A 23,483-nucleotide genomic window follows, 5' to 3' on the forward strand; every position below is an offset into this window, starting at 1 on the left:
ACCCTGCCCAGGTTCCGGGTCCTGTGTCAGACCATCATTGCCCACAAGCTCTTCGACTATGTCGTCCTGGCCTTCATCTTCCTCAACTGCATCACCATCGCCCTGGAGCGGCCCCAGATTGAGGCCGGCAGCACCGTGAGTGGCTGGGGCTTTCGGGCGGTGGAAGGAATGAGGCAGAGGGACAGGTCCCCAGGGCCTGCTGGGGGACAGCATGCTGGGCTGGGAGGGTTGGAGAGCCCAGCGAGACCGGATGCCATGGAGGGAGATGTGGCTGGGAGCTTGCCTCTGGAGAGGGGGCCGCCTCCTTGGACTGTGAAGTGGCAGCCTCTCCTGGGTGCTCCTTGGCTGAAGGCAGAGGCTGACCAATCCTGGGAGACCCTGGATCCATGGCATCTCCCGGTTCTTTCAGGAACGCATCTTCCTCACTGTGTCCAACTACATCTTCACAGCCATCTTCGTGGGCGAGATGACACTGAAGGTACCTGGCTTCACCTGGGACCTCTTCTCCCCCTTGTCCGGGGCCCCAGGCCCTGGCCCAGCCCCGCTCAGCTTGTCACTCACCTGCCCCTCAACAGCATTCCACAGGTGGCCTTGGAGGCTCACCCCCACTTGGTCCCAGCCACTGGGTTGGGCTCCTGGGACTGGTGAAGGCGGGATGAGGTCAGCTTTGTGCCCGCTGCCCAGGAGCTCACAGCCCGTGTCGTGGAGGTACCTGCTGGAGGTGCAGGGCACAGGGGGAGGGTTCCATCTAGGATGCTTCCCAGAGCACGTGGCTTCAAATTGGGTTAACCAGATGTGCAGGGAGAAGGGAATGGGGTGCTTCAGGGAGTGACTCCCTGGGTAGGGGGAGACCTATAGCCCGCCTTCAGAGGGGGTGGCAGGGCACGTGTCCGCTCCAGCCCACTGCTCCCGGCTCTCCCACACCTACCTGACTCTGCCCCTTGCCCAGCTGATCTCGCTCCACCCTCTCGAGGAGTCTGGCTGACCCCGCCCATCGCCCCTCCCCCAGGTGGTCTCGCTGGGCCTGTACTTCGGTGAGCAGGCGTACCTGCGCAGCAGCTGGAATGTGCTGGATGGCTTCCTTGTCTTCGTGTCAATCATCGACATTGTGGTGTCCCTGGCCTCAGCCGGGGGAGCCAAGATCCTGGGGGTCCTCCGGGTCCTGAGGCTGCTGCGCACCCTACGACCCCTGCGGTGAGGACCCTCGCATCCGAGGATGCGGGAACCCTGCACTGTCCAAGGAAGACCCCAGGGTCTAAGTGGACCCCTCACTCCGGCCATCCACACCCACTCAGTCCTCCATAGCGTGTGCCCAGCTGAGCAGGGCCAGGGTCACACCTGTGGGCCCTGCTCCTGGGGGAGGAGCCTGGAGCAGGTGCTGGAAGGCGAGGGCTGAAGGTGGCCCCCAGGGCTGCTACCCACTCCCTGTGTGTCCTTGGTGGCTCACTGCCATCTCTGGGCGTGATGTGGTGTGGATCCCAAGGGGTTGGGGTGAAAGCACAGTGCCTTGCTGTTCATATAGATCTGGAGCCTGGGAGCCTCTGCTCTGGTGACTCTGGGCCAAGTAGGGGTTGTCTGCAGGCCTGGCTGACGGCTAATGGTACCCTTGACCCCTTCTTGACTGCAGTGTCATCAGCCGGGCACCTGGCCTGAAGCTGGTGGTGGAGACACTCATCTCCTCCCTCAAGCCCATCGGCAACATCGTCCTCATCTGCTGTGCCTTCTTCATCATCTTCGGCATCCTGGGGGTGCAGGTGAGGGGCACCCAGGCTGGGCAGGGGGTGGGGTGGGCTCTGTAGTCGGGGAAGAGGCTCCACACTCCTGCCCAACTCTCCAGACCTTGTGCCAGGTGGCCCTGGTGGAGCAGCCATGGTCCCTGCCAGCAGTTAGCTCCCATTCCAGGGAGGGAGACAGACACGGCCCAAATGGCTGACTGCAAGGCAGGCTGGGTAAATGGGAGCACAGGGGTGGGCTGGGGACAGTGGGGAAAACGTCTGAAGGAGGTGGCCTTGGCACTGGGCCTTGAAAAACAGGAGGTTTGGGCAGGTCATGGCGGGGGGAAGGTGTGTCAGGGGCAGATGGGCAACGACGTGTGGGGAGGCGGGACCAAGCAGGGTACGTGTGGAGAGAGAGCCCCGGGGCTACAGCTGGCATGGAGAGTTGAGCCGGGCCAAGTGGGGAGAGACCTGGAATGGCAGCTAAGGAGTTGGGGCTTGGCTTCTCTGGGGTAGGGGTCATGGAGGGTCTCTGACCCAGGCAGGGCCTTGAGCTGACTCAGATTTGGGGTTGAGGTCCAGCCCAGGAATAGAATGAGGCCTCAGGGCTGGACAGCGAGTAGTGGGGCAGATCACAGAGTGTGTGTTGGGGGGTGGCCAGAATGACCTGGGCCTTCTGCGGTCTGAGCTGCTGCTGAGACCCTATTTCTTGAGGGTCTGAACCCTGTGTTGAGGCCCCCAGGCTCCCCACCTGATCCTGTGTTTGGGGCTGTAGGTTTGGAGGAACCCCATGCACAGGTGTCCTTTGGGGTTGCTGAGAGATTCACAGCGTGGCCTCCTGGGCAGAACAGGCTTGGTGTGGACCCTGTGTGGACAGTGGCCTTGCCCCTTCCAGGCAGTTGACATGGAGAGGGCTTGGGTCCCTAGAGTGGGTCCCTTTACTTCTCTCTGTCTCTCAGGGATGTACAGGCAACTTTCTCACGTGGAGTCACTGCCCGAACCCCCATTGTGGGTACTGGTGTCTGATCTCTTGGGTCTGTGGAAGAGCTAAGAATCAGACAGACCAGGGTGTGAAGCTTGGCTCTGCTACTTCTTTTTTTTTTTTTTTTTTTTCGTGGTACGCGGGCCTCTCACTGTTGTGGCCTCTCCCGTTGCGGAGCACAGGCTCCGGACGCACAGGCTCAGCGGCCATGGCTCACGGGCCCAGCCGCTCCGCGACACGTGGGATCTTCCCGGACCGGGGCACGAACCCGTGTCCCCTGCATCGGCAGGCGGACTCTCAACCACTGCGCCACCAGGGAAGCCCTCTGCTACTTCTTAAACCTCAAATGACTTTGGGAAAATTGCGTAACACCCCTGGGCCTCAGTTTCCTCACTTGTGAGATGGGATGCGAGCAGCCCCGCTTCATGCTGGGGGACTTGGAGAGACGGTGGGATAGAGTGGTTGGCTCAGGCTGTACAAGGAGGAAGTGACCCCGAGGGGCGGGGCCCTCTTCTGATTTGCACTCCCCCCCCCAACCCCTGGGAGCACTGGCAAGATGGTCATTAACCCTGTGACCTGTGTCCCTACCCCCAGCTCTTCAAGGGCAAGTTCTACCACTGTCTGGGCATAGACACCCGCAACATCACCAACCGCTCTGACTGCGTGGCCGCCAACTACCGCTGGGTCCACCACAAGTACAACTTCGACAATCTGGGCCAGGTGAGTGCCTCCTTCTGCTCTTGACCTGACCCATCCCCGGTGGGTGGGGTGACAGCTCTTTGGTGCCGAGAGCCCTGGGATTACAGACCAGGCTCCAGTCCTCCCCTGCCAGGGCTTCTGCTTTGCAAGCCTTGATTTCCTTTTCTGCAGAATGGGTAGGGGTAGAACTCACTTCACAGGTAGCGTGAGGCTTAGGGATGGTGAATACAGAGTGTCCAGCAGGTGCCTGGCATTTAGGAAGTGCTTTAGTGGACATTGGTTCCTGGCCCCCACCCCCTACCCGGGGGGGCCCTGACAGGCATTTTTGGAGTCAGCCAGACCAGGTGTGAATCCTGGCTCTGCCACTTACTGTAGGTGTGGCCTCTCTGAGCCTCAGTTTCCCTGTTGGTAAAATGGGAATGTTACAGGCCACCATACAGGCTGTGGCAGAGATTAAAGTGTATCAAGCTCCTGGCCCAGGGTGGGTTTCTTCTCCCATCACCCATCTCCTCTGGTCCCTACTCTAGCTGGCAGGCAGGCCCCTGCCCAGTTCCTGCTTTGCCCTTGGTCCCCTCTCCTGGGGGCCTTCCAGGCTCGGCCATCTGGGTAGTGTCCCAGATGATAGCCCCCAGCTGGCTGCCTCCAAAGAGCTCCCCCCACCCACAAACTGTTCCTGTTTCTTGAGGGCCCACCTAGGTGACTGGGTATGACCAGCCTGAGAGTGCCTTCCCCAGTACACACAGGAAGGGAGCAAGGATCCAACTCTGGGTGGCCCAGGGCCCTGGGCCTCTCTGCTGAGGACTGTCCAACTGTATCCACTGAAGCGCTCATCCCCATGACCAGGGATTCCACTCCCCGGGCCCCCTGGGAAAGGAGCTGTGGGGTCTCAGAGGGGCAGTGAGTGGCTGGGAAATGGGGTCAGGAACTGGGTCCCAGTTACCCTGCCCCTCCAGATTCTCCAGAAGTAGTACATTCTCAAGTTCTTAACAACTCAGTGGTTGGTAAGACAATCTTTTTTTTTTTAATTAAAAAAATTTTTATTTTGTTCTAAGTTTTAATTATTCATTTGGCCGCACCACGCAGTATGTGGGATCTTAGTTCCCCGACCAAGGATCGAACCCACGCCCCCTGAATTGGAAACGTGGAGTCTTAACCACTGGACTGCCACGGAAGTCCCAAGACAATGTTTTAAAAGAGATGTTCCAGGAAGCTGAGGGAAAGCCACTGAGGACCCTTTATGATCTTGCTCCTGACTCCCTGACCTCAGCGCCAGGCCCAGGCCTGGCTGCTATGGAGCATCCCCAGCTCTTTCCAGTTCTGGGCATGCTTGATGCCAGGCTGATGCCCTGGGACCACTGAGTAGGGTGTTCTCAGCCTGCAGAGCCATGTGGGAGGTTACAGCATGGCCTGAAACCTTGGATTCCTTGTTGGGCCATTTATCAGCAGTGTGCCCTCAGGCCAGTATTGACCCTCTCTGTGTTTCAGTGTCCTCATCTGTAAATAGGGACAGTGATAGCAGGTCTGTGATTCCAAGGTCTCAGGCTGTCTGTACTTCAGGCCTCTGTGATGCAGGGGCTCACGGGGACATTTGCCCCTTGGTGTGTGAGGGCTTCGTGTGCCTCCCTGGCAGGGAGGACTCCCTCTTTGTCCCCTGCCCTGCCCTCCTCCTGGGCCTGAGCTCTTTCTGGGCAGCCCTCAGCACCATTCCTGCCTGGAAGGGAAGAGGATGGGTCTGTGCCCTGGGTGGGCAGGAAGGAGGGGCCGGTTCAGGGCAGGAGACCTATCCTAGCCTGCTGTCTATATAGGAGCCTTGGCTGGCTGTCTCCTGGGGATCACCTCTGTTTCTAAAATCTGTTAGTTGGGGCAGTTATTGCCATTTACAGGCAAAGAAGCTGGGGCCCAGAGACATTAAGTCACACAGCCAGTGAGTGGCAGAGCTTGGGCTGGTCCTGACTTCTCCCACGAGCTCCTGTTTTCAGGTGCCAGAGGCAAGCTTGGAGTGATGGTGGCAGGGCCCCACATGTTTGTCAGGAACCTTCCAGTTTTAAAGTCTCAGCTGACCCTCCCAGCCAGCATGGCAGGCAGTCACTGAAGTGTTAGTGCCATTCCATGGGTGAGAGGAAAAGACCTCATGAATTTTCTTGTGCAGTTAATTTCAGAGCTGAGACTGGAGCCCAGGACTCCTGGTCCAGTCTCATTCTCTTGCAGCAGTGCCTGCAGGGCATATGGCAGGCCCACAGTGCATCCTCAGAAAAGGTTTGTCGGTTGAGGATACAGCTCTGCCCTGGACTTGGGGAAGGCCTCTTTGTCCCTCTGCCTCCCACAGCTATGGAGGGGGCAGGTGCAGCTTGAACTGCCCGCGCCCATTGCCCCTGTACCCTTTCCTCCCGTGTTCCAGGCCCTGATGTCCCTCTTTGTGCTGGCCTCCAAGGACGGCTGGGTGAACATTATGTACAATGGACTGGACGCCGTCGCTGTGGACCAGCAGGTGGGAGTGGCTGGGCCAGGTCCGGCCCGGGCAGTGGGGGAGGGACACGGTGTCTTTGGGGCCCCAGGGTCTGAAGCTGGTGTTTCCCACTGTCAGCTACAGCCCGCCCCTCCTCGTCCTGGCCTGCACCCTGCCCCACGAGGGCCGCTCCCTGGCTGGTGTGAGTCACTGCTCTGTCTGCCTCAACAAACCCGCTCTGTGCAGGGCGAGCGCTGCGAGCTGGCCCCGCCAGGAGGGCTGCAGAGCCCATGTGTGAGGACTGAGTGTGTGGGAGGAGGCGGCTGGTGCGGGGAAGCAGGGTGGGAAGGTCGGGAAGACCTGCACACACTGCCAGGGGTGGAGCGTAGCTGAGGGCAGTGCGTGTCAGCGAAGGGGTTAGAGCGAGGTAAGCTTGCGGGAGCTTCCCGGGGCTGCTGGGTGAGGATGGATTTAGGAGTGGGAGGGTGAAAGGGGTCAGGGAGGAGGCTGGGCCCGAGAGGAGGCCTGAGCCCTCACTCCCAAGATCCCCCTGAGAGTGGGGATCCCTTCTGGGGCTAGGCTGGGACTTTAGGCAAGACACGTGGCTGACCAGGGTTGGCAGTGTCATGGCTGTGGGGGCCATGGGAGAAGGAGCAGGGAGATGCTGTTGGTCATGATAGGGCCCACTCAGTGAAGGAATCGGGGCTGGGGGTAGCGCCTAGGCCTGTAAGCAGGCTCGGGCTCTTGGCCTCTTGGGCCTCACCCCATAGACTCTAGAGCTGGAGGTAGAGGTGGGGCTTGGGGATGTGGGAGGAATAGAGCACGTGGAGACATCCTCCTCCACTTCTTAGTCTGTACCCTCCTGCCTGCCACCCCTACCAACACACACACACACAGACTCCATCAGGGTTGTGCTCTCTCCTCTTCTGGCTGCCTTGTTTCTAGATAGATGAATGGATGGGTAGATGGAGGAATGAGTGTATGGATGGAGAGGTGGGTGGATGGATAAATGGGTGGATGATCAGTGGATGGGGGATGGATAGATGGTGGGTGAGAGGAAGAAGACAGATGGCGGGAAGGGGAGGGCTCTCTTTGCTGAGCGCCATACTTGTGCCAGGCAGGGTGGGCACTTCCTACCTCTGCCTCCTTCAAATCTCCCAGTTGCCCAGGAGGCTGCTGCCGGTGCCCCCACTGCACGGAGGCGCGGCGAGGTGGGGCACGCCCCGCACAGTGGGGCCCCCCACCGGTGCCCGACCGGCCTCCCTCAGCCCCGTCTGGTCCCCGCAGCCCGTGCCCAACCACAACCCCTGGATGCTGCTCTACTTCATCTCCTTCCTGCTCATCGTCAGCTTCTTCGTGCTCAACATGTTCGTGGGCGTCGTGGTGGAGAACTTCCACAAGTGCCGGCAGCACCAGGAGGCCGAGGAGGCGCGACGGCGCGAGGAGAAGCGGCTGCGGCGCCTGGAGAAGAAACGCCAGAGTGAGCGGGTGTCGCGGGGGGTGGGGCTCAGGGGCCGGGGGCGGGGCTCAGGGGCCGAGGCCGGGGCGTGACCCCACCCACTGGGCCTTTGGAGCCAGAAGGGAACAAAGAATATGGCCCCCCAGGCCCCCGGCCTTGCCCTTCCCCCAGCATCCACCTGTCCAGGTGACCTGACTCCTCTCGGTGTCCACCCGGAGTCTGATGGTGACCCCACTGCCCACCTGAATGAGACCCTGGCAGCTCAGTCCAGGAAGAGGGCAAGGGCAGAGCCTTGATGCCCCGCCCCGAGCCACGGGATCCCTGTCCTGCCCCCAGCAGACCGGACCCCACACGTGGGCACGATGGGGAGAATCAGTGCCCTCTTTGCCACCTTCCCTCACGTCCTACCCCTTTCCCTCAAGGCGCCCTGGCTCAGGAGAAGAGACCTAACTCTGATTCCCAGGGCCTGGGGTGGACTGGCATCTCTCCCCCTTGCTTCCTCCCTCCCCTCCACCTCTCGCTCCGTGTGCTCTGCCTCCACCTTGGCCCCGACCCTCTGTGGTCTGTGCCGCTCTCGCCCCTGCCGCCCCACCCCCCCTGCAGAGGCCCAGCGGCTGCCCTACTATGCCACCTACTGTCCCACGCGGCTGCTCATCCATTCCATGTGCACCAGCCACTACCTGGACATCTTTATCACCTTCATCATCTGCCTCAATGTGGTCACCATGTCCCTGGAGCATTACAATCAGCCCACGGTGAGCCTGGCCTGGCCTCTGGCCCGAGGTCACGTGGTGGGGTTGGGTCCTCAGCAAGACCCCACCCCAGGGATGGGGTGGGGCAGGGTCTGAACCGTCCCCACTGGGGGTCCTACGCTCAGGAGGCGCAGGGCCTGGTAGGACAGATGAGTGAGAGGGAAAGTTCACTCGGTCCTGGTGAGCGGGGTGGGGCGGGGGTGAGGGCAGGAGGGATGACATTTGGACCCAGCCTTGAACATGGGTGACAGTAGCTGCGGTATGTTCAGTGCGACTCTGCAGGGCACACTGCAGATATTAACTCTCTAATCCTCACAGCAATCCTAAGGTGTGTCTGGGGGAGGCTTCTATAGGTGAGGAAACCCAGGCTCAGAGAGGTAAAATATGCACAAGTTACTCAGCCAGAGTGGTGGGGGCAGGACTGGAACTTTGATTTGCATTCAAGGTCTGCCAGCTGGCTCCACCACTACGGGGCATATGGAGCCTGGGGGAGGGGCAGGACCACTGGGGGCAAACACTGCGGTAGGAGAGGTGACCAGTTCCCAGCTAGTTGCAGGCAGTGTGTGTGAGGGACACGTGAGGGTTATGTAGGGGCAAGTCTTCTTAAAGACTTACTGGAGTGGGGGAAGGAGGGGAGAGCAGAGCCTCCAGATGAGGAATTAGTATCTTATTTTAAATGGTAGGAGAGGAATATTATGAGTGCAGGGAAAAAGAAGGCAACCACTGGTGGAATGGAACAGTAACTGTAGAACTTCTAAATTAACATGAAGAAATGGAATAATAACAGTTCACATTTACCAAGTATTTATTCTGTCCGGTCTTGGGCTATTACCTCATTTAATTTTTATAGCAACTTTCTGAGGTGGGTGCTATTATCATCCCCAATTCATAGATCAGAAAACTAAGTCCCAGAGAGGTCAAGTGACTTGCCAGGGTTACACAGTGAATAAGGAGTAAGTGCTGAGTCTGGATTCAAATCTAGGCAATCTGGTTCTTAAGCACAACCCTTAACCATTACCCCATACCTGCCTCCATAGAGTGGCAATTGGACCAAGCCAGCAGAAATAAGGAAAAGAAAAGAGCAATGTAAAGTAAATCGTACACATTAAGTAAGGTGGAAAGCATGAAAGTAGATATGTAAATCATTGCATTAAATGTGAATGGAGTAAATTTTCCCCTTAAAAGGCAGAGATTTTCTGGCTGGAATAAGGTGGGGGACAGGTCATGGGGCCTGGATCATGCTTCTCTTTGCTGCCCCTGCAGTCTCTGGAGACAGCCCTCAAGTACTGCAACTACATGTTCACCACTGTCTTTGTGCTGGAGGCTGTGCTGAAGCTGGTGGCATTTGGTCTGAGGCGCTTCTTCAAGGACCGGTGAGCAGCTGGGCTGGGGCAGCAGAGAGTGGGCTGCAGGATGGGGAAGCAGTCCTGACCTCTGGGGAAGCCTGGAGCAGCTGGAGGAGGGGAACCAATAAGTGTCTGGGCACTGATGGCCAGGGACCCCAGGTGTGTGCTGCCTACAGCCCTGATGGGTGCAGGGCATTCTGCCAAGCCCTCCTCAGCTCATCTTTTGTGGGTCTTCCATACCCCACAGGCAGAGCAGGGCCTACCTCATGCTGGTCCTTCTTTTCAGAGGGAACACATTGGGCTCAGAGAGGTTGATGGACTAGCCCAAGGCCACACAGGGGGAGCATCTGGCTCAAGATTCAGACCTAGGAGTCAGAGCCCATTCCTATTTCCCTGCAGAGGCCAGAGATGTTCATTTAGCCTGGTCAGCCTCTTGCTTGAGGGATCAGAGGCTGTGGGGGGCAGAGAAGGAGCTGGAACCATGGGGGTCTGGAGGGGCTGTTAGGGATCCCCTTGGGCCATGGCAGGAGGGTGGAGAGCTGGGAAGTTCCTCCCAGCTGGGGCGTATCTACCCTCGAGTGCCTCTCACCCTGCTTCTCACTCCTGCCCTCCTCTGCCCGGCCGCGAAGGTGGAACCAGCTGGACCTGGCCATCGTGCTGCTGTCGGTCATGGGCATCACGCTGGAAGAGATCGAGATCAACGCGGCACTGCCCATCAACCCCACCATCATCCGCATCATGCGGGTCCTGCGCATTGCCCGGGGTTAGGGGCGGGCGGGGCACCGGGTGGGGACAGGTGGGGGAGGGCTGCGGGGCAGCATGGGCCTCCTGCTGAGCAGGGGGAACAGGAGCCAGGAGGAGCCCATACCTGATACACACTCAACCCACCGTCCCGTGGGCACATATGCACCCTTGTCCCGACAGCTCTGTACTGCACCCTGCATGCCCCCTCCGTATAACACCCTGATCCTTGCGGTCCAGTCTCAGGTTGGGTTGAAAGGAACCCAGTGCACCTGGGAAGACACTGGGTCCTCACCAGCATTTCTCTAACACTGCCTGGGACGCGCTGTCCTTGAAATCCTCTTTCTTCTCCCAGAAGCCTCCCTTTCTCCTCAAGGCTGTCCTCACACTTCTTTCAAAAACCTCCTGCCTCAATGCTCACCCTTCCACCGGCCCTGCCTGTTGCCCCCAGATTCTGAAGTGGTGAGGGGGCCGGTGGAGAAACTCAGCAGTAACACTGGGGCCCTCTCCAGCCAGAGGGAAAGGGAGAGACCCCAAGGCCACTCACGCGTCGGTCATTGTGGCCTCATCGCGGTGAATTACGCACTCACTCACACACCTAATGTCCCTCCATTCCCACTGTGCCTGTCCCCCTTCTCTTGGAGTTTTTTACACCAACGCCCCAACCTTGGGCACACATGTTTTTGTGCACCCCCCCGCGCCCCCCCCCCCGCCCTGTTCAGCTGAACCCACGTGCTTGTAGTGCGGCATCGCAGAGCTGTCATCCTTGATTTCACGCTCCTCCACTTTCTCACTCTCCTGCATTCACACACGAGCACATACGTGCACACGCCTGTCTCCACTGGCCCGGGCTGAGTGGGCCGGGCTGGGTGTCGCCCACAGTGCTGAAGCTGCTGAAGATGGCCACGGGGATGCGGGCCCTGCTGGACACCGTGGTGCAAGCTCTGCCGCAGGTAAGAGCTGCTCCTTTGGCCCCTCTCTGGGGCCCTGGGGGGCATGGGCCCTGACTTCCCTTCTCTCCAGACCTGCCCGGAGCCAGGGCAGAGTCCCACCTCCAGAGAAGTAAATGTGAGCCAGGGGCTGTGAGAGATGGGCGGGGTCCCCTCTGCTTCTTTCTCCCTGATTCGCCAAGCGCTTGCCCACGCCTGCTGTGTACTGGAACTGGGGCTGCCGCTGAGCACCCATGTTCTGCCCTCAGGAGTCACCAGCTTGGTGGGGAAGACAGAGGCCTCAGGGCGGTGTGGGGAGAGGCCCTCACACTGGGGAATCAGGGAAGGTGTCAGGGCACTTTGAGCTTGACCTTGTAAGGTGGCTTGGTAGGAGAGGTGGTGATGTGGATGGAGAGGTGACAGATATGACATTCTAGGAGGGGACAGCATCAATCCTTGACCTGGGTGAGAACCCTGGGAAGTTAGGAAAGCCCCCCACATTGGTGAGCAGAAGGGAGATGGGTCAGGGCCACAGAGGGTGCATCTTTCCTCCTCCTCGGAATTCTGCAGTCCCAGGCTCTCCCTCCCCGACTGTCCTGACTACTCGTGGCTCCCCTTCTCCCTCCCCTCAGTGTGGTCTCACCTCACTCTGAGGTGAGCCTCATATACATTCACTTATTCATTATGACTCACCTAGTCTTAAGGAACTTTAAGTGTCTTATTCAAGAAAAAGACACGGATACAGCATGATAAAAATGAAGATAAAAGATTAACAGCCCAGGGCAGGTGAAAGCAAAGCTAATTCTCTCAGGAACCTGGGCTAGGGATGTTAATGAGTTCCGTTCTTGAGTTTGGTGCAAGCTTCCCAGCAGCCTAGCTGCAAAGGGAAAGTGACACGGCTTACAGCAGGTCTGGGTGGAAAGCAAGGGCCTTCATTCAGAGAGCTGTGGTCTTTCCTAACGTGAAATCCCTTCAGAGGAATTTGTCTCATGGGAGAGGGGGGGTGAGTGCTGGGCTGGGGGGTTGGGGTGTAGACAGGAAGTGGGTTGGAGCCCAGACTCAAGCCCTTTTGACCTGTGGTCAAAGCCTCATCCCCGGTGAGAGCCTGGGTGTGTGACTCAATCTCTCGTGCCTTGGTTTTCTGGCCTGTGAAATGGGGGGTGATATCAGCGCTTACCTAAAGGGGTGTTGTGAGGTTTAAAATAGTTAAAGCTGGGGCTTCCCTGGTGGCGCAGTGGTTGAGAGTCCACCTGCCGATGCAGGGGACACGGGTTCGTGCCCTGGTCCGGGAGGATCCCACATGCTGTGGAGCGGCTACTAGGCCCGTGAGCCATGGTCGCTGAGCCTGCGCGTCCGGAGCCTGTGCTCCGCAATGGGAGGGGCCACAACAGTGGGAGGCCCGCGTACCGCAAATAAATAAATAAATAAATAAATAAATAAATAAATAATAAAAAAATAAAATAGTTAAAGCTTATAAAGCACCAAACGGTACCTGGATCATAGGAAGTGCCAGGTAAGAGTCTGCTAAGGATGGAAATGGGGGTGGCAAGTGTGTACCCCCAGCCTGCCTGGCCTCCTTGCCCCTTCCCCTACCCTTTTCCCCTTGTTCTGACCCCTGGGCATCCTAGGGTGGCTCCCAGGCCAGCACTGAGTTGGCATAGGGCACATGGAGATGCCTAGGAGGTCCCAGCCTCGAGTAGGAGACACATGACAGTAATTATACTTTAAGAGATGCGTGTGCCAAGAACCATGTGGTATTGGGGTGAGGGGCTTACCCCTCACCATCTACTAGCTGACCCTGGACGTTTCCTCGGTTCTATGTAAAGTGATATGAAAATGAAACTTCAGCCCCGTCCTTCCAGGCTTTGCCTCAGGCACTCAGAGGGAGGAGGCATCAGGGAAGGCTTCTCAGAGGAGGTGACCCATGATCTGGGTATTGAGGGGTGGGGAGGAGGCATTTAACAGGCAAAGACAGAGAGAGGGTCTTCCTTGCAGAGGAAACAGAATATGCAAATGGGGTCTGTTTTCTGTGTGGTTGGAGTCGGGGTGGAAAATCAGGCTGGGAAGGGGTCCGCAGGGCTGGATCACACAGGCCTTAGATGTCAAGACAGAAAACCTGGGCTTTGTCCTGTGGGCAGTGAGAGCCACGGGAGGGTCTGGATAAGGGAGACCTCAAGCAGAGCTGTCTTTAAGAAGGTTGCTCTGGTGACCGTGAGGAGAATGGATAGAGGGAGAGGCTGGAGAGGGAGGGAGGCCTTTGAGGAGGCTGCTGTAGCCGTGCAGACTCGGAGATGCTGAGGGCAGGGAAGAGGGGGAGCTGGTAGGAAAGGTGGGGTTGAAGAAACGCTGACCTGGGCCCGCAAAGCGTAGGAAGCTGCACTGAGGCTCAGGCCCTGCCGGATTTCTTCCGGCAGTCGGGGCCTCACATCTGGCCTCAGAAGTACTCAATGACTGCTTGTTTCATTAATGAATGAGAATCATTTAATTAGTCAGACACTGTTGGTGTGATTGTAGCACAGATTAGAAGGAAACCCTTGTCTGCAGCAGAGAAGCATCAGGAGTCTGTGATTAACATGGTTTATTTTTCAGCAATTAATGCAAACATCCTCGGATTCTACTCATGCAGCTCTTCTGAGGGTTCTTGGAGATACTTCATTTCTAGGGCAGGAACCCTTTTGAACCTTATCTCATCCATAACACGAGTTAAAGGCAGTCTCTGGACTATGGATAGATTTGAAATAGGTTTGGAATCTGCGATGTTTTTCTCCCACAGGAGCTGTGGGATGGGGGTGGCTGCGTTTGCAGGAGGCTTCTGGGGCCCCCAGTCTTGCATGATTTCTATGTTCACTCCACTCTGTGGCTGGGGCCCATGCTGGCCTGAGGAAGCAGATCTGAATTAATCCAGCCATGTCTCTGCTCTCAAGGACTTCCCAGACTGACAGAGACAGTGACAGGGACACACCAGTTACTCTCATGCTGTCAGACTGCATCCTGGTCTGCCTGAAGGAATCCAGGCAGGCTTCGTGGAAGAGGTGGCATTATTGCTGCACCTTCCTTTCCTCTCTCTCTCCATTCATCTGTGGGATGGTACTAACCACACACAGGTGTAGCGACTGTGTGCATGGACCCTGGGGCCAGCCTGCTGGGCTTGATCCCAGTCTTACCACTTATTAGCGATGTGGCCCTGGGCAAGTACTTCACCTCTCAGTACATCTGTTTCTTCACCTGAAGAATGCGGGTAAAAGAGAGTTCATAGATCCCTGTGTGCAGTAATGAATGTGGAGTGCTTGAAACTGGGCCTCTCACAGCAAAGGCTCCACATGTGTTTTATTATTGTCCTGTGCTCTGTGCCGGACCTGGCCTGCCCTCCAGGAGGTCGTGCAGGGGTGGCAGACACGGACACACAGCCTGGTGAAATGTTACAGCTGCCCCGGCCCTCAGGCTGGTCCTTTGCCTGGAGCCTGCCACCCGCCACCTCCCCAGGCCCTGCCCAGTCCCACCTGCTGTCCCCACAGGTGGGCAACCTGGGCCTCCTCTTCATGCTGCTCTTCTTCATCTATGCTGCCCTGGGAGTGGAGCTCTTCGGGAAGCTGGGTGAGTGACGCCTGAAGCAGGCCTGGGGTTGGGGGGTTCGTGGAACAGGTCTGGTGGAGGGCCTCGGCAGGGTGGGGAGGCCTGAGACACGCTCCCCTACCAGACTGTCCTGTCAAGGTCTTTGTATTGGGGAGATGCCCCCAGAGCAGGCCTGGCGGGGGGGGATGGATGGGCGACCCTCAGCCATCCACATGCCCCTCCCAGTGTGAATAGGAGCTTTTGAGAGACGCTAGCCTGGGTCCGGAGGCACACACAGGCCTGTGCAGTGGACCGCCGACTTGGGGCCCCCGAACTGTCTGGCCTCTCAGGGATGCCCCTTCCGGCTCCATCTGCCGGTGCCCGTCCAGAGCCAGTGCCGCCCCAGCAGGCAGAGTGGCTGGGGCACAGACCAAGGGCAACACAGCCCACATCCAGCCCAGTCCTGCACAGGGCTGGCTCCAGAAAGTGGGGCTCCCTTGGGCATTGGCCCTTACCCACCCCATCGTCTCTCTCAGGAACTGATACCTGGGTGGAGGGAGGAGCCAGGCTCACCGGAATTTGAGTCCCAGCTTGTGTGCCACCTCCTCGAGCCTCAGTTTCTCCATCTGTGGGCTGGGCACAGTCCGCACGCACCTCTGAGGTTGTCGTGGGGATTCTGAGATGAGGCTGAGAGTCAGCAGTGCAGGGCGGCCCGGGCTGACCCCACTCTCCTTCCAGTCTGCAATGACGAGAACCCATGTGAGGGCATGAGCCGGCACGCCACCTTTGAGAACTTCGGCATGGCTTTCCTCACACTCTTCCAGGTCTCCACTGGGGACAACTGGAACGGGATCATGAAGGTACACCTGGGTGGGCTGGGGAGGGAGAGTTGGGCTGGGTTCCGGGTCCTGACAGCCAGGGCTCCTGGGCCCTCTGCCTGCCCAGCATCCCGTCACACACGGGAGTGGGGTGCAGGGCACAGAGAAGCAGAGGGACCTGCCCGGGACCCTGAAACACAGTGAGGTGGAGATGAGGCTAGGGTCTCTGTCCGCCCCTAAGTGCTGCTCTGGGGTCAGTGCTCAGATTCTAGGGGACAGGACTCCGCCCAGGGCCAGAGGGCCCTGGGGGCCCATGGCCAGGGCCAGGGGCTCCGGGCACCGCTCCTCCGGGTGCCAGGCCCTCGGCGTTTGCCTCACTGCCCATCACCCAGCGCAGGCTCCTCGGCTCTGGCCTGCAGTCTGGCCTGGACTGGGTGGGGAGGGGCTCGTGAGGACAGAGATGAGGCCTGTGGCTGGAGGCCCCCTGGGCCTCACCACTGCCTCCCCGCCCCGCCGGGTGCAGGACACACTGCGAGACTGCACCCATGACGAGCGCAGCTGCCTGAGCAGCCTGCAGTTCGTGTCGCCGCTGTACTTCGTCAGCTTCGTGCTCACGGCCCAGTTCGTGCTCATCAACGTGGTGGTGGCCGTGCTCATGAAGCACCTGGACGACAGCAACAAGGAGGCCCAGGAGGACGCTGAGATGGACGCCGAGCTCGAGCTGGAGATGGCCCACGGCCTGGGCCCCGGCCCACAGCCACCCGCCGGCTCCCCGGGGGCACACGTGCCTGGCCGTGGGCCAGGAGGGGCGGGTAGCGCGGGCGACGCCGAGGGCCACCTGATTCGAAACTGCTATTCGCCAGCCCAGGTGGGCGGGGCCCGGAGAGGGCAGTGGGGTCGCCGAGGGCTGGGAGGGCAGCTGGGCCGGGGGCCTCGGGCAGAAAGCTCTGTCGTTTCGGGCCCCACTCAGCTCCACGGAAGGGGTGACCCTGTGATGAGGGGTCGGGCCCAGGCCACGGGCAGAGAACCAGGAGGGCAGCTGTGCCCACCCACCCTGTCGTCCCGACCTGGCCGATAATCCCGCCTGTCCCCACCCCGTCCCCGTCCGCCTAGGAGAACCTGTGGCTGGACAGCGTCTCTTTAATCATCAAGGACTCCTTGGAGGGGGAGCTGACCATCATTGACAACCTGTCCGGCTCCATCTTCCACCACTACTCCTCGCCGGCCGGCTGCGAGAAGTGTCACCACGACCAGCAGGAGGTAGTGGCAGCCCCCGAGGGAGCTGGGGCCTCGGGTTGGGGGGCCAGCCGGAGGGGAGAGCGGCTCTGGGCAGAGGCCTGGCTGGGCCGACTTGGCCGATGCTGCCGGGGGCTGTGGCAGACCTGCCTCCCCGAGCCCGGGCTGGCCTGTCCGTCGGCTCAGTGCAGGCCTGGGGCGTGGCCTCAGGAGCTGCGAGGCCCCTCTCTGTGTCTGTACACAGTGGGTGCTCAGAAAGGGCCCACCTTGGTGGTGGGCTCCTGGGGCCAGCAGGAAGCCCGTGTGTCACCTCTGGTGCAGCTTGCCTTTTCTGTGACAAACTCCAGGTGGAGTTTCCCGGATGGGCATCCCAGGGCGTCCAGTGGCCTTGGGCCTGTCTTGTGCAGGCTCAGGCGGGCCCTCTCCCTAGTGGGGCCCTGAGCTCCTCCCCTGGGAACCCCCCTAACCTGAAGTGGCTTCAAATTCCCCAGGGTCCTCCGGGCTTGCAAACACCTCTGCACATGCGGGTAGCCTGCACAGGGCCACGGGTGAGTTAGACCCAGCCAGGCTCGAGTGGCACTTGGCCTGAGGGCAAGCAGACCAGCTTTGGATCACAGCTCACGGCAGCTCACCTGCCCTCCAGCCCAGCCCAGGCCTGGCACTCTGCTGGCTGTGACACCCTCCTGTCATCTCCCACCCCCTGCCCAGGCTGGGTCCCTGCACAGGGTGGACATGCTGTCTGTGCTCAGATCTCTGGCCCTCTCTGACCACTGCCCTGCATCTTTCTGGAGGACCAGACTGCCCCATCCCAGCCCCAGGGGTGACCCGACGCTGCCGCCTCTCCCTGCAGGTGCAGCTGGCCGAGACAGAGGCCTTCTCCCTGAACTCAGACAGGTCCTCGTCCATCCTGCTTGGCGATGACCTGAGTCTGGAGGACCCCGCAGCCTGCCCACCCGGCCCCAGAGACAGCAAGGTGAGCACCCGGTGGGCTCCTGGGCAGGTGGATCTGTCCTTGAGCCTGGCCTCTGCCTGCTGTGCCAGAACACTGCTCCTTCCTGGCTCACCATTTAAGTGGCACCCACTGTGTGCTGGGCCCTCATCTCCTGTTGATCAGATGAGGGCTGGGAAGAGAGAGGCGGAGTGATTTACCTGAAGTCACACAGCAACGAGGCCAGCCAGGGCTCCAATCACAGCATCCAAGTGACCTTGGCCACTCACTGTAGCCTTGGATGTTTTTGATCTATTTAATGGAAGGTGTCCCTGGCGGTCCAAACTTACAAGGGGGCCTTAAGGCTGAAGAGTTGAAACAGGTGCAAGCACCTACTGTGTGCCAGACTTTACTTGCACTCAGTGCGTCCATTCCCCAGCTCTGTGCGGCAGGGATAATGTGGCTCCATTTCACACGTGAGGACATGAGAGCTCTGAGAAGTGAGCTAGCTTGTCCTGTCACACAGCCGGGCAAGGCAGAGCAGGGAAGCCAACCCTGGGGCTGGTCCCCAACCTCTGCCCTAGAGGTGGTCAGTCTGAGGAGGCCAGGAGGGCTGGAAGGGCCACTATGTTGATCCTGCAGACTCGGGCAGGGGAGGTCTGCCACCTGGCTTGTGACCTCAAGGCCAAGTCGTTCTTGCCCCAGCTCGGGGATGAGAGAGGGAGCCCCTGGCCTGAGGTTGGGGTGCAGTGGCCCTGCCCTAAGAGACCCTCGGTCCCGTTGACCCCTGACTCCTGGGGCAACCTGGGTTTGGCACCACTGCCCCCCAGGGCTGTCCTCCATCAGCTCCAGGAAGGCTGGGATGGGGGGAGTGGATCTTCCCAGCCCCTCCCTGCCCCCCTGTCCCCTCCCTGACAGCTGACAGCTCCTGCCACCCATCCCCAGCCCCTTCCTGTATCTCCTGCACCCCTGCACTGTTTTCCACACAGGATGTTGGGGTACACAGTTTCTAGGGCCTTGTTGGGCTTAGATGGGTGCTGTTTTATTAGGACTCAAAGAACAGTTCATAGGGGACTCATCTGCCTTGGAGGGGACATTGGGGCAGCTTTTGAGTAGCTAACTGTGCAGAGGTTGCCTTGGGCTGCAGGGTTGAGAAGGGTTAGGGCCCAGGGAGTGCCAGGAAGGAAGGCTGGCAGCTCCTGGGTGCCAGGCCCCAGAAGAAGGGGTTACTCTCTCGTTTATGGCTGTGAGAACAGAGACTCAGCCACAGGAAGGGACCTGCCCAGGGTCATGCTCACAGGGAGGCCCTGCAGCCGCTTGGCCAATCTTCTGGTGCCTTCACCCGCCTAGACTTGGCTTTTTTACTGGCCAGGGTCTGAACTAGGCACTTGGCTACAGAGACAAGGAAGACCCTCAAGGATCTCAGAGTCATGAGGGGAGTGAGTGCTATCTGCCTGGGACATCAGAGAGGGCTTCCTGGAGGCGGGGCCCTTTCACCCAGGATTTGGAAGATGATGATTGCTGGCCAGGTGGCGGAGGCGAGAAGGCCATCCCAGGCAGTGAGAGCAACCAAGCAAAGGGCTGAAGAGCAGGGGCATGAAAGCAGCTGTGGCAGGCTTTCCCCCCTCCACCATCCTGCCCCTTTCACCTCCCTTTTCCTGTAGGGTGAGCTGGACCCACCTGAGCCGATGCGGGTAGGGGACCTGGGTGAATGCTTCTTCCCCTTATCCAACACGGCCGTCTCGTCGGGTCCGGAGAACTTCCTGTGTGAGATGGAGTCGATCCCATTCAACCCCGTCCGGTCCTGGCTGAAACACGAGAGCAGCCAAGGTGAGGGGTGGGAGCCCCGTCAGCTCCCCACAGCCCTGATCTCAGGTGTTGGCTTCAGAGGGGGCGGGCTGAGTTTTTTCCTTGGTATTTTTGCCTAGACTATTATATTGAGTCCAGAAAGAACCAGATGGATAACTGATAATAAAAGATAGGAATCTCAGGCCTGATAGAACAATGACAGAAGATCAGGAGCCAACCAATACAGAGAAATGAGATCATAATTATACCAGAAGTCTAGGCTAGTGGAAGATTCATGCTGAGTGTCCTAGGAGCTGTGGTGAAAGAGGAAACACGTTGGCACACACAGCTCATCAAGCAGAATGAAAGCTGCCTAATTATTGAAGGGTTTTTTTTTTTTTTTTTTTTTTTTTTTTTTTCTTTTTGCGGTATGCGGGCCTCTCACTGTTGTGGCCTCTCCCGTTGCGGAGCACAGGCTCCGGATGCGCAGGCCCAGCGGCCATGGCTCACGGGCCCAGCCGCTCCGCGGCATATGGGATCCTCCCAGACCGGGGCACGAACCCGTATCCCCTGCATCGGCAGGCGGACTCTCAACCACTGCGCCACCAGGGAGGCCCTGAAGGGTTTTTCTAGAGCTGAATTCGAGAGGTGTTTATCCCACAGATCGTCACACAAGGTGATGCTGAACAACAGAAAGCCTGTTGTCCTCAACAGCCCTTTCATACAAAGCCCTGCCCTCAGCATCCTCTGTTTGCGCTTTGGGCTTGTGGCTGGGCTCTGGGCGGGAGGATGGAGGACTCAGTTGACTGGTCCATCACGGACTTACCTTCACCTCCAGTCCCCTTGGAGGGTGATGGGATCTGGCTTCACAGCACTGGCTGGGGAAGGGGGCAGAGGGGTGAGCTCAGCAGAAGAGGGGCCCCCAGACCCTGAGCTTACCCCAAGTACTATTCTGGGAGGCCTGGCCTTGAGTGCTTTCCAGGAGCTGGGGGTGGAGTGACTTCCGAGGACCTTCCCTAAAGCTGACGGCCTCTGGACTGGACATGATGGCTGAGGGGCCAAGACCCCAGATTTCCTGAACCAAAAGTTGGGGCACAGGACCCAAGAGCCGTTCTGATCCAACAAAATCCCATCTTCTTTTCCTAACCATTCATTAGCATTTTTCTTAAATAATAAGACATAGATTAGGAATCCCCCTACCTGGGGACATTTAGGCTTCCATCTTCATCCTGGAAGGCACTGAGGGGACTGTGGACAGAGGTTGCCCCCCAAGACCGGCCCCAGCTCTCATTTCCCCCTCACCCTCTCCTTGCCCCTCTCCATCCCCAGCACTCTGTCTGCTCTGCCATCCTGCCTGCTGTCCTAGGGGGGCCCCCAGGCCTGGCCAGACCTCCTGGGTGTCAGGACCTGGGGGGGGTGACTGTCACAGTGAGCACTGCTCTGCACGGGGCTGGGAGCTCCACAGCTGCCTCTTGCTCTTATAGCCTTCTCTCCACTCCTCGAGGTGGGCAGCTGGTCCCCATTTCACTGAGGAAGGAACCCAGGGGTCCTTGAGCCTGGGTCTGCTTGGCTCCAGAAACTGTGCCTTTGCCTAGTGTCCACCCTCCCAGGACTCACACGGGCAGGCTCGGTGTTCCTCTCTTGCTTTCACAAAGGGGACACTGAGGCTCAGAGAGGGAGCCCACGGTCTCACAGCCAGTTTGTTAGGTGGCCCTTTCCTGCCAACCCCCCCTCAGGGGCCTGAGCCTGCTCCCCAGCCCCCTCTTCTCCCTCCCCAGCAGCGCCCCCGAGCCCCTTCTCCCCGGATGCCTCCAGCCCACTCCTGCCCATGCCAGCCGAGTTCTTCCACCCTGCTGTGGCCGCCAGCCAGAAAGTACAGGAAAAGGCCCCTGGTGCCAGGACACTCCCCAAGATTGCCCTGCAGGGCTCCTGGGCGTCCCTGCGGTTGCCGAGCGTCAACTGCACCCTCCGTCACCAGGTATGGCACCTCCCAGTTCTGAGAGCTCTCTTGTCAGGGGACATCTGAGGGGGGCCCTTAAGTCCAAGGCGGAGGAGGAGGAGATGGGCCCAGCCAAAGGCACGGGGCATGGCAGTGCTGGGGGCACTTGGGAAAGTGAGGGGGTAGTGCTGAGACTTGAGGGAGGAGGTGGCCCTAGAGTCTGATAAAATGGGCAGAGCCGGGTCCCAGGGCATCTGGGGACAGAAGAGTGTGGGGCGGGCCCGGACGCGGGGGTGGGGGGGGCCCTGAAGGAAGGTCATGGGGTCTAGCTTGAGGGGATGGGGAGGAGGGGGCGTTGGGAGGCTTTGCAGTGGGTGGTAGAGCTCTGAGTGGGTTGGGGTGTGATTACTAGGAATGGAGGTGGGGGGTAGGTCTGGGCGATGGCAGGTCTTGGTCTGCAGGGCCACCTGTATTGGATTGGCCAGGGCCACCACCTGGGCACCCACAGGGCCCAGAGCGCAAAGCAGAAGGGTCTGCGGACTTGACGTCCCTCTTCTGTGGGCGGGTGCTGGGGGAAGGGACTTTTACCCCCGGTGAGCCGGAGCCTACGCCTCCCGCCGGGGGCCAGCGTCTGATGGGGTCCGAGAAGGATGACGCCGACTGTCCCCCGAGGGTCGGGGAGTGGGGTGGGGCAGGGGGCCGGGTCGGAGGGCCACCCAGGAGCTCAGACAGGTGGTGGTAGGGCGAAGGGGAAGCCTGGGATGCCACGTGTGAGCCGAGGGAGTTCCCGAGGGCTTGGAAAGAGGGCTGGGCGTGCCCGCGTTTCACCGGGAGGGCAGGCTGGGGGACACCGGGCGGCCCCCCATCCCCTGTGACCTCCCCGCAGGCCACGGGGAGCAACACGTCGCTGGAGGGCAGCCGCAGCAGCTCGGCGGGCAGCCTGCAGACCACGCTGGAGGACAGCCTGACCCTGAGTGACAGTCCGCGGCACGCCCTGGGGCCGACCGCGCCCTCCCCTGGGCTCCGCGCCGGCCCGTCGCCAGCCGCCAGCCATCGCCCGAGCCTGCGGGGCCGGGGCCCTTTCAGCCTGAGCGGGCTGCGGGCGCATCAGCGCAGCCACAGCAGCGGGGGCTCCACCAGCCCGGGCTGCACCCAGCACGACTCCATGGACCCGTCGGACGAGGAGGGCGCGGGCGGCCGGGCCGGCGGGGGCGGCGGGGGCGCGGGCAGCGAGCACTCGGAGACGCTCAGCAGCCTTTCGCTCACCTCCCTCTTCGGGCCGCTGCCCCCGCCGCCCGGTCTCCCGCCCGCGCGCAGGTTCAGCAGTACCAGCAGCCTGGCCGCCGGCCCCGGCCGCCCCCACGCCGCCGCCCGGCCCCGAGGCCCGGCCCGCAGCCCTTCCTGGGCCTCCGATGGCCGCAAGGACCCGCCGTGCCAGGCCGATCCGGCCGCCGCCCGAGGCCCCTGGGCGCCCGAGCCGCAGCCGCCGCCCGGGGAGCCACAGCCCGGGGACGCCGCGAGCCAGGGGAGGAGATGAGGGCCGCCGCCCGCCCGCCCCGTCTCACCTTCTTTACCTCAGGAGCCAGGGGCAGACAGCAATACTTCGTCCGCGACCTGGGCGCCGCGCCGAGCCGCCGGGGCTGGGGGACGAGCAGGGTCCAGGTTGCCGAGGCTCAGATGGGCTCAGCGTGGTCCTGCCCGTGCATATTCGTGTATACATATGCATATACATAGAGACAGACATATATATATATATATATTTATTTTTTCTACCGAGAGCTTATGACTTCCAGAAAGTGCTAAAGTTGGGGAGTGCGGGTCCGGGCCCAGACGGGGCTTTCGCCTGATGTTTGGGACCCAGGCCAGACCCACTCCAGGGCAGAAGGTCCTGCCGGGGCGTTGGCAGCCGTGATTTCTGGCGTCTCCCCTGGGCTGAGAGTAGCTTGGAGAGGGCTCTCAGGCCTCCGAGGGCCCCGTGGCGGGGGAGACAGGCCCAGAAGAAGAGGTGGAATTCAGGGTGCATTTTTTTCCTTTAAAGAAGAAACGCTGCTAAGATCCCACCCGTCCACGTGTTGGGGTGTCTGTCTTGTTCCTGACCGTCTAGTTGTTGTGACAGTCTTTTGTAGATGCCCCAGAGCACACAAACTCTCTTA

At 60.0% G+C, this 23,483-nt stretch overlaps 1 protein-coding gene across 1 annotated transcript in view; it reads left to right on the forward strand.

Moving 5' to 3' along the window:
- The window catches only part of CACNA1I (calcium voltage-gated channel subunit alpha1 I), a gene marked incomplete at its 3' end in the record, with an annotated part of 105,681 nt that extends 82,814 nt beyond the window's left edge, over nucleotides 1-22,867 (forward strand). Inside the window, exons 18-36 of the mRNA XM_082636085.1 lie at nucleotides 12-135; nucleotides 410-478; nucleotides 1,010-1,194; nucleotides 1,628-1,754; nucleotides 3,292-3,417; nucleotides 5,795-5,884; nucleotides 7,130-7,322; nucleotides 7,905-8,056; nucleotides 9,317-9,426; nucleotides 10,029-10,162; nucleotides 11,023-11,093; nucleotides 14,585-14,663; nucleotides 15,360-15,481; nucleotides 15,963-16,307; nucleotides 16,553-16,699; nucleotides 17,526-17,648; nucleotides 19,268-19,433; nucleotides 21,173-21,369; nucleotides 22,217-22,867. Coding sequence (XP_082492211.1) covers nucleotides 12-135; nucleotides 410-478; nucleotides 1,010-1,194; nucleotides 1,628-1,754; nucleotides 3,292-3,417; nucleotides 5,795-5,884; nucleotides 7,130-7,322; nucleotides 7,905-8,056; nucleotides 9,317-9,426; nucleotides 10,029-10,162; nucleotides 11,023-11,093; nucleotides 14,585-14,663; nucleotides 15,360-15,481; nucleotides 15,963-16,307; nucleotides 16,553-16,699; nucleotides 17,526-17,648; nucleotides 19,268-19,433; nucleotides 21,173-21,369; nucleotides 22,217-22,867 — 3,211 coding nt within the window. The remainder of the gene's footprint in view (nucleotides 1-11; nucleotides 136-409; nucleotides 479-1,009; nucleotides 1,195-1,627; nucleotides 1,755-3,291; nucleotides 3,418-5,794; nucleotides 5,885-7,129; nucleotides 7,323-7,904; nucleotides 8,057-9,316; nucleotides 9,427-10,028; nucleotides 10,163-11,022; nucleotides 11,094-14,584; nucleotides 14,664-15,359; nucleotides 15,482-15,962; nucleotides 16,308-16,552; nucleotides 16,700-17,525; nucleotides 17,649-19,267; nucleotides 19,434-21,172; nucleotides 21,370-22,216) is intronic.
- Between the last annotated feature and the right edge of the window lie 616 nt (nucleotides 22,868-23,483).

Source organism: Mesoplodon mirus, assembly GCF_964341445.2.
Source record: "Mesoplodon mirus genome assembly, chromosome: 11".
Taxonomy (NCBI): domain Eukaryota; kingdom Metazoa; phylum Chordata; class Mammalia; order Artiodactyla; family Ziphiidae; genus Mesoplodon; species Mesoplodon mirus.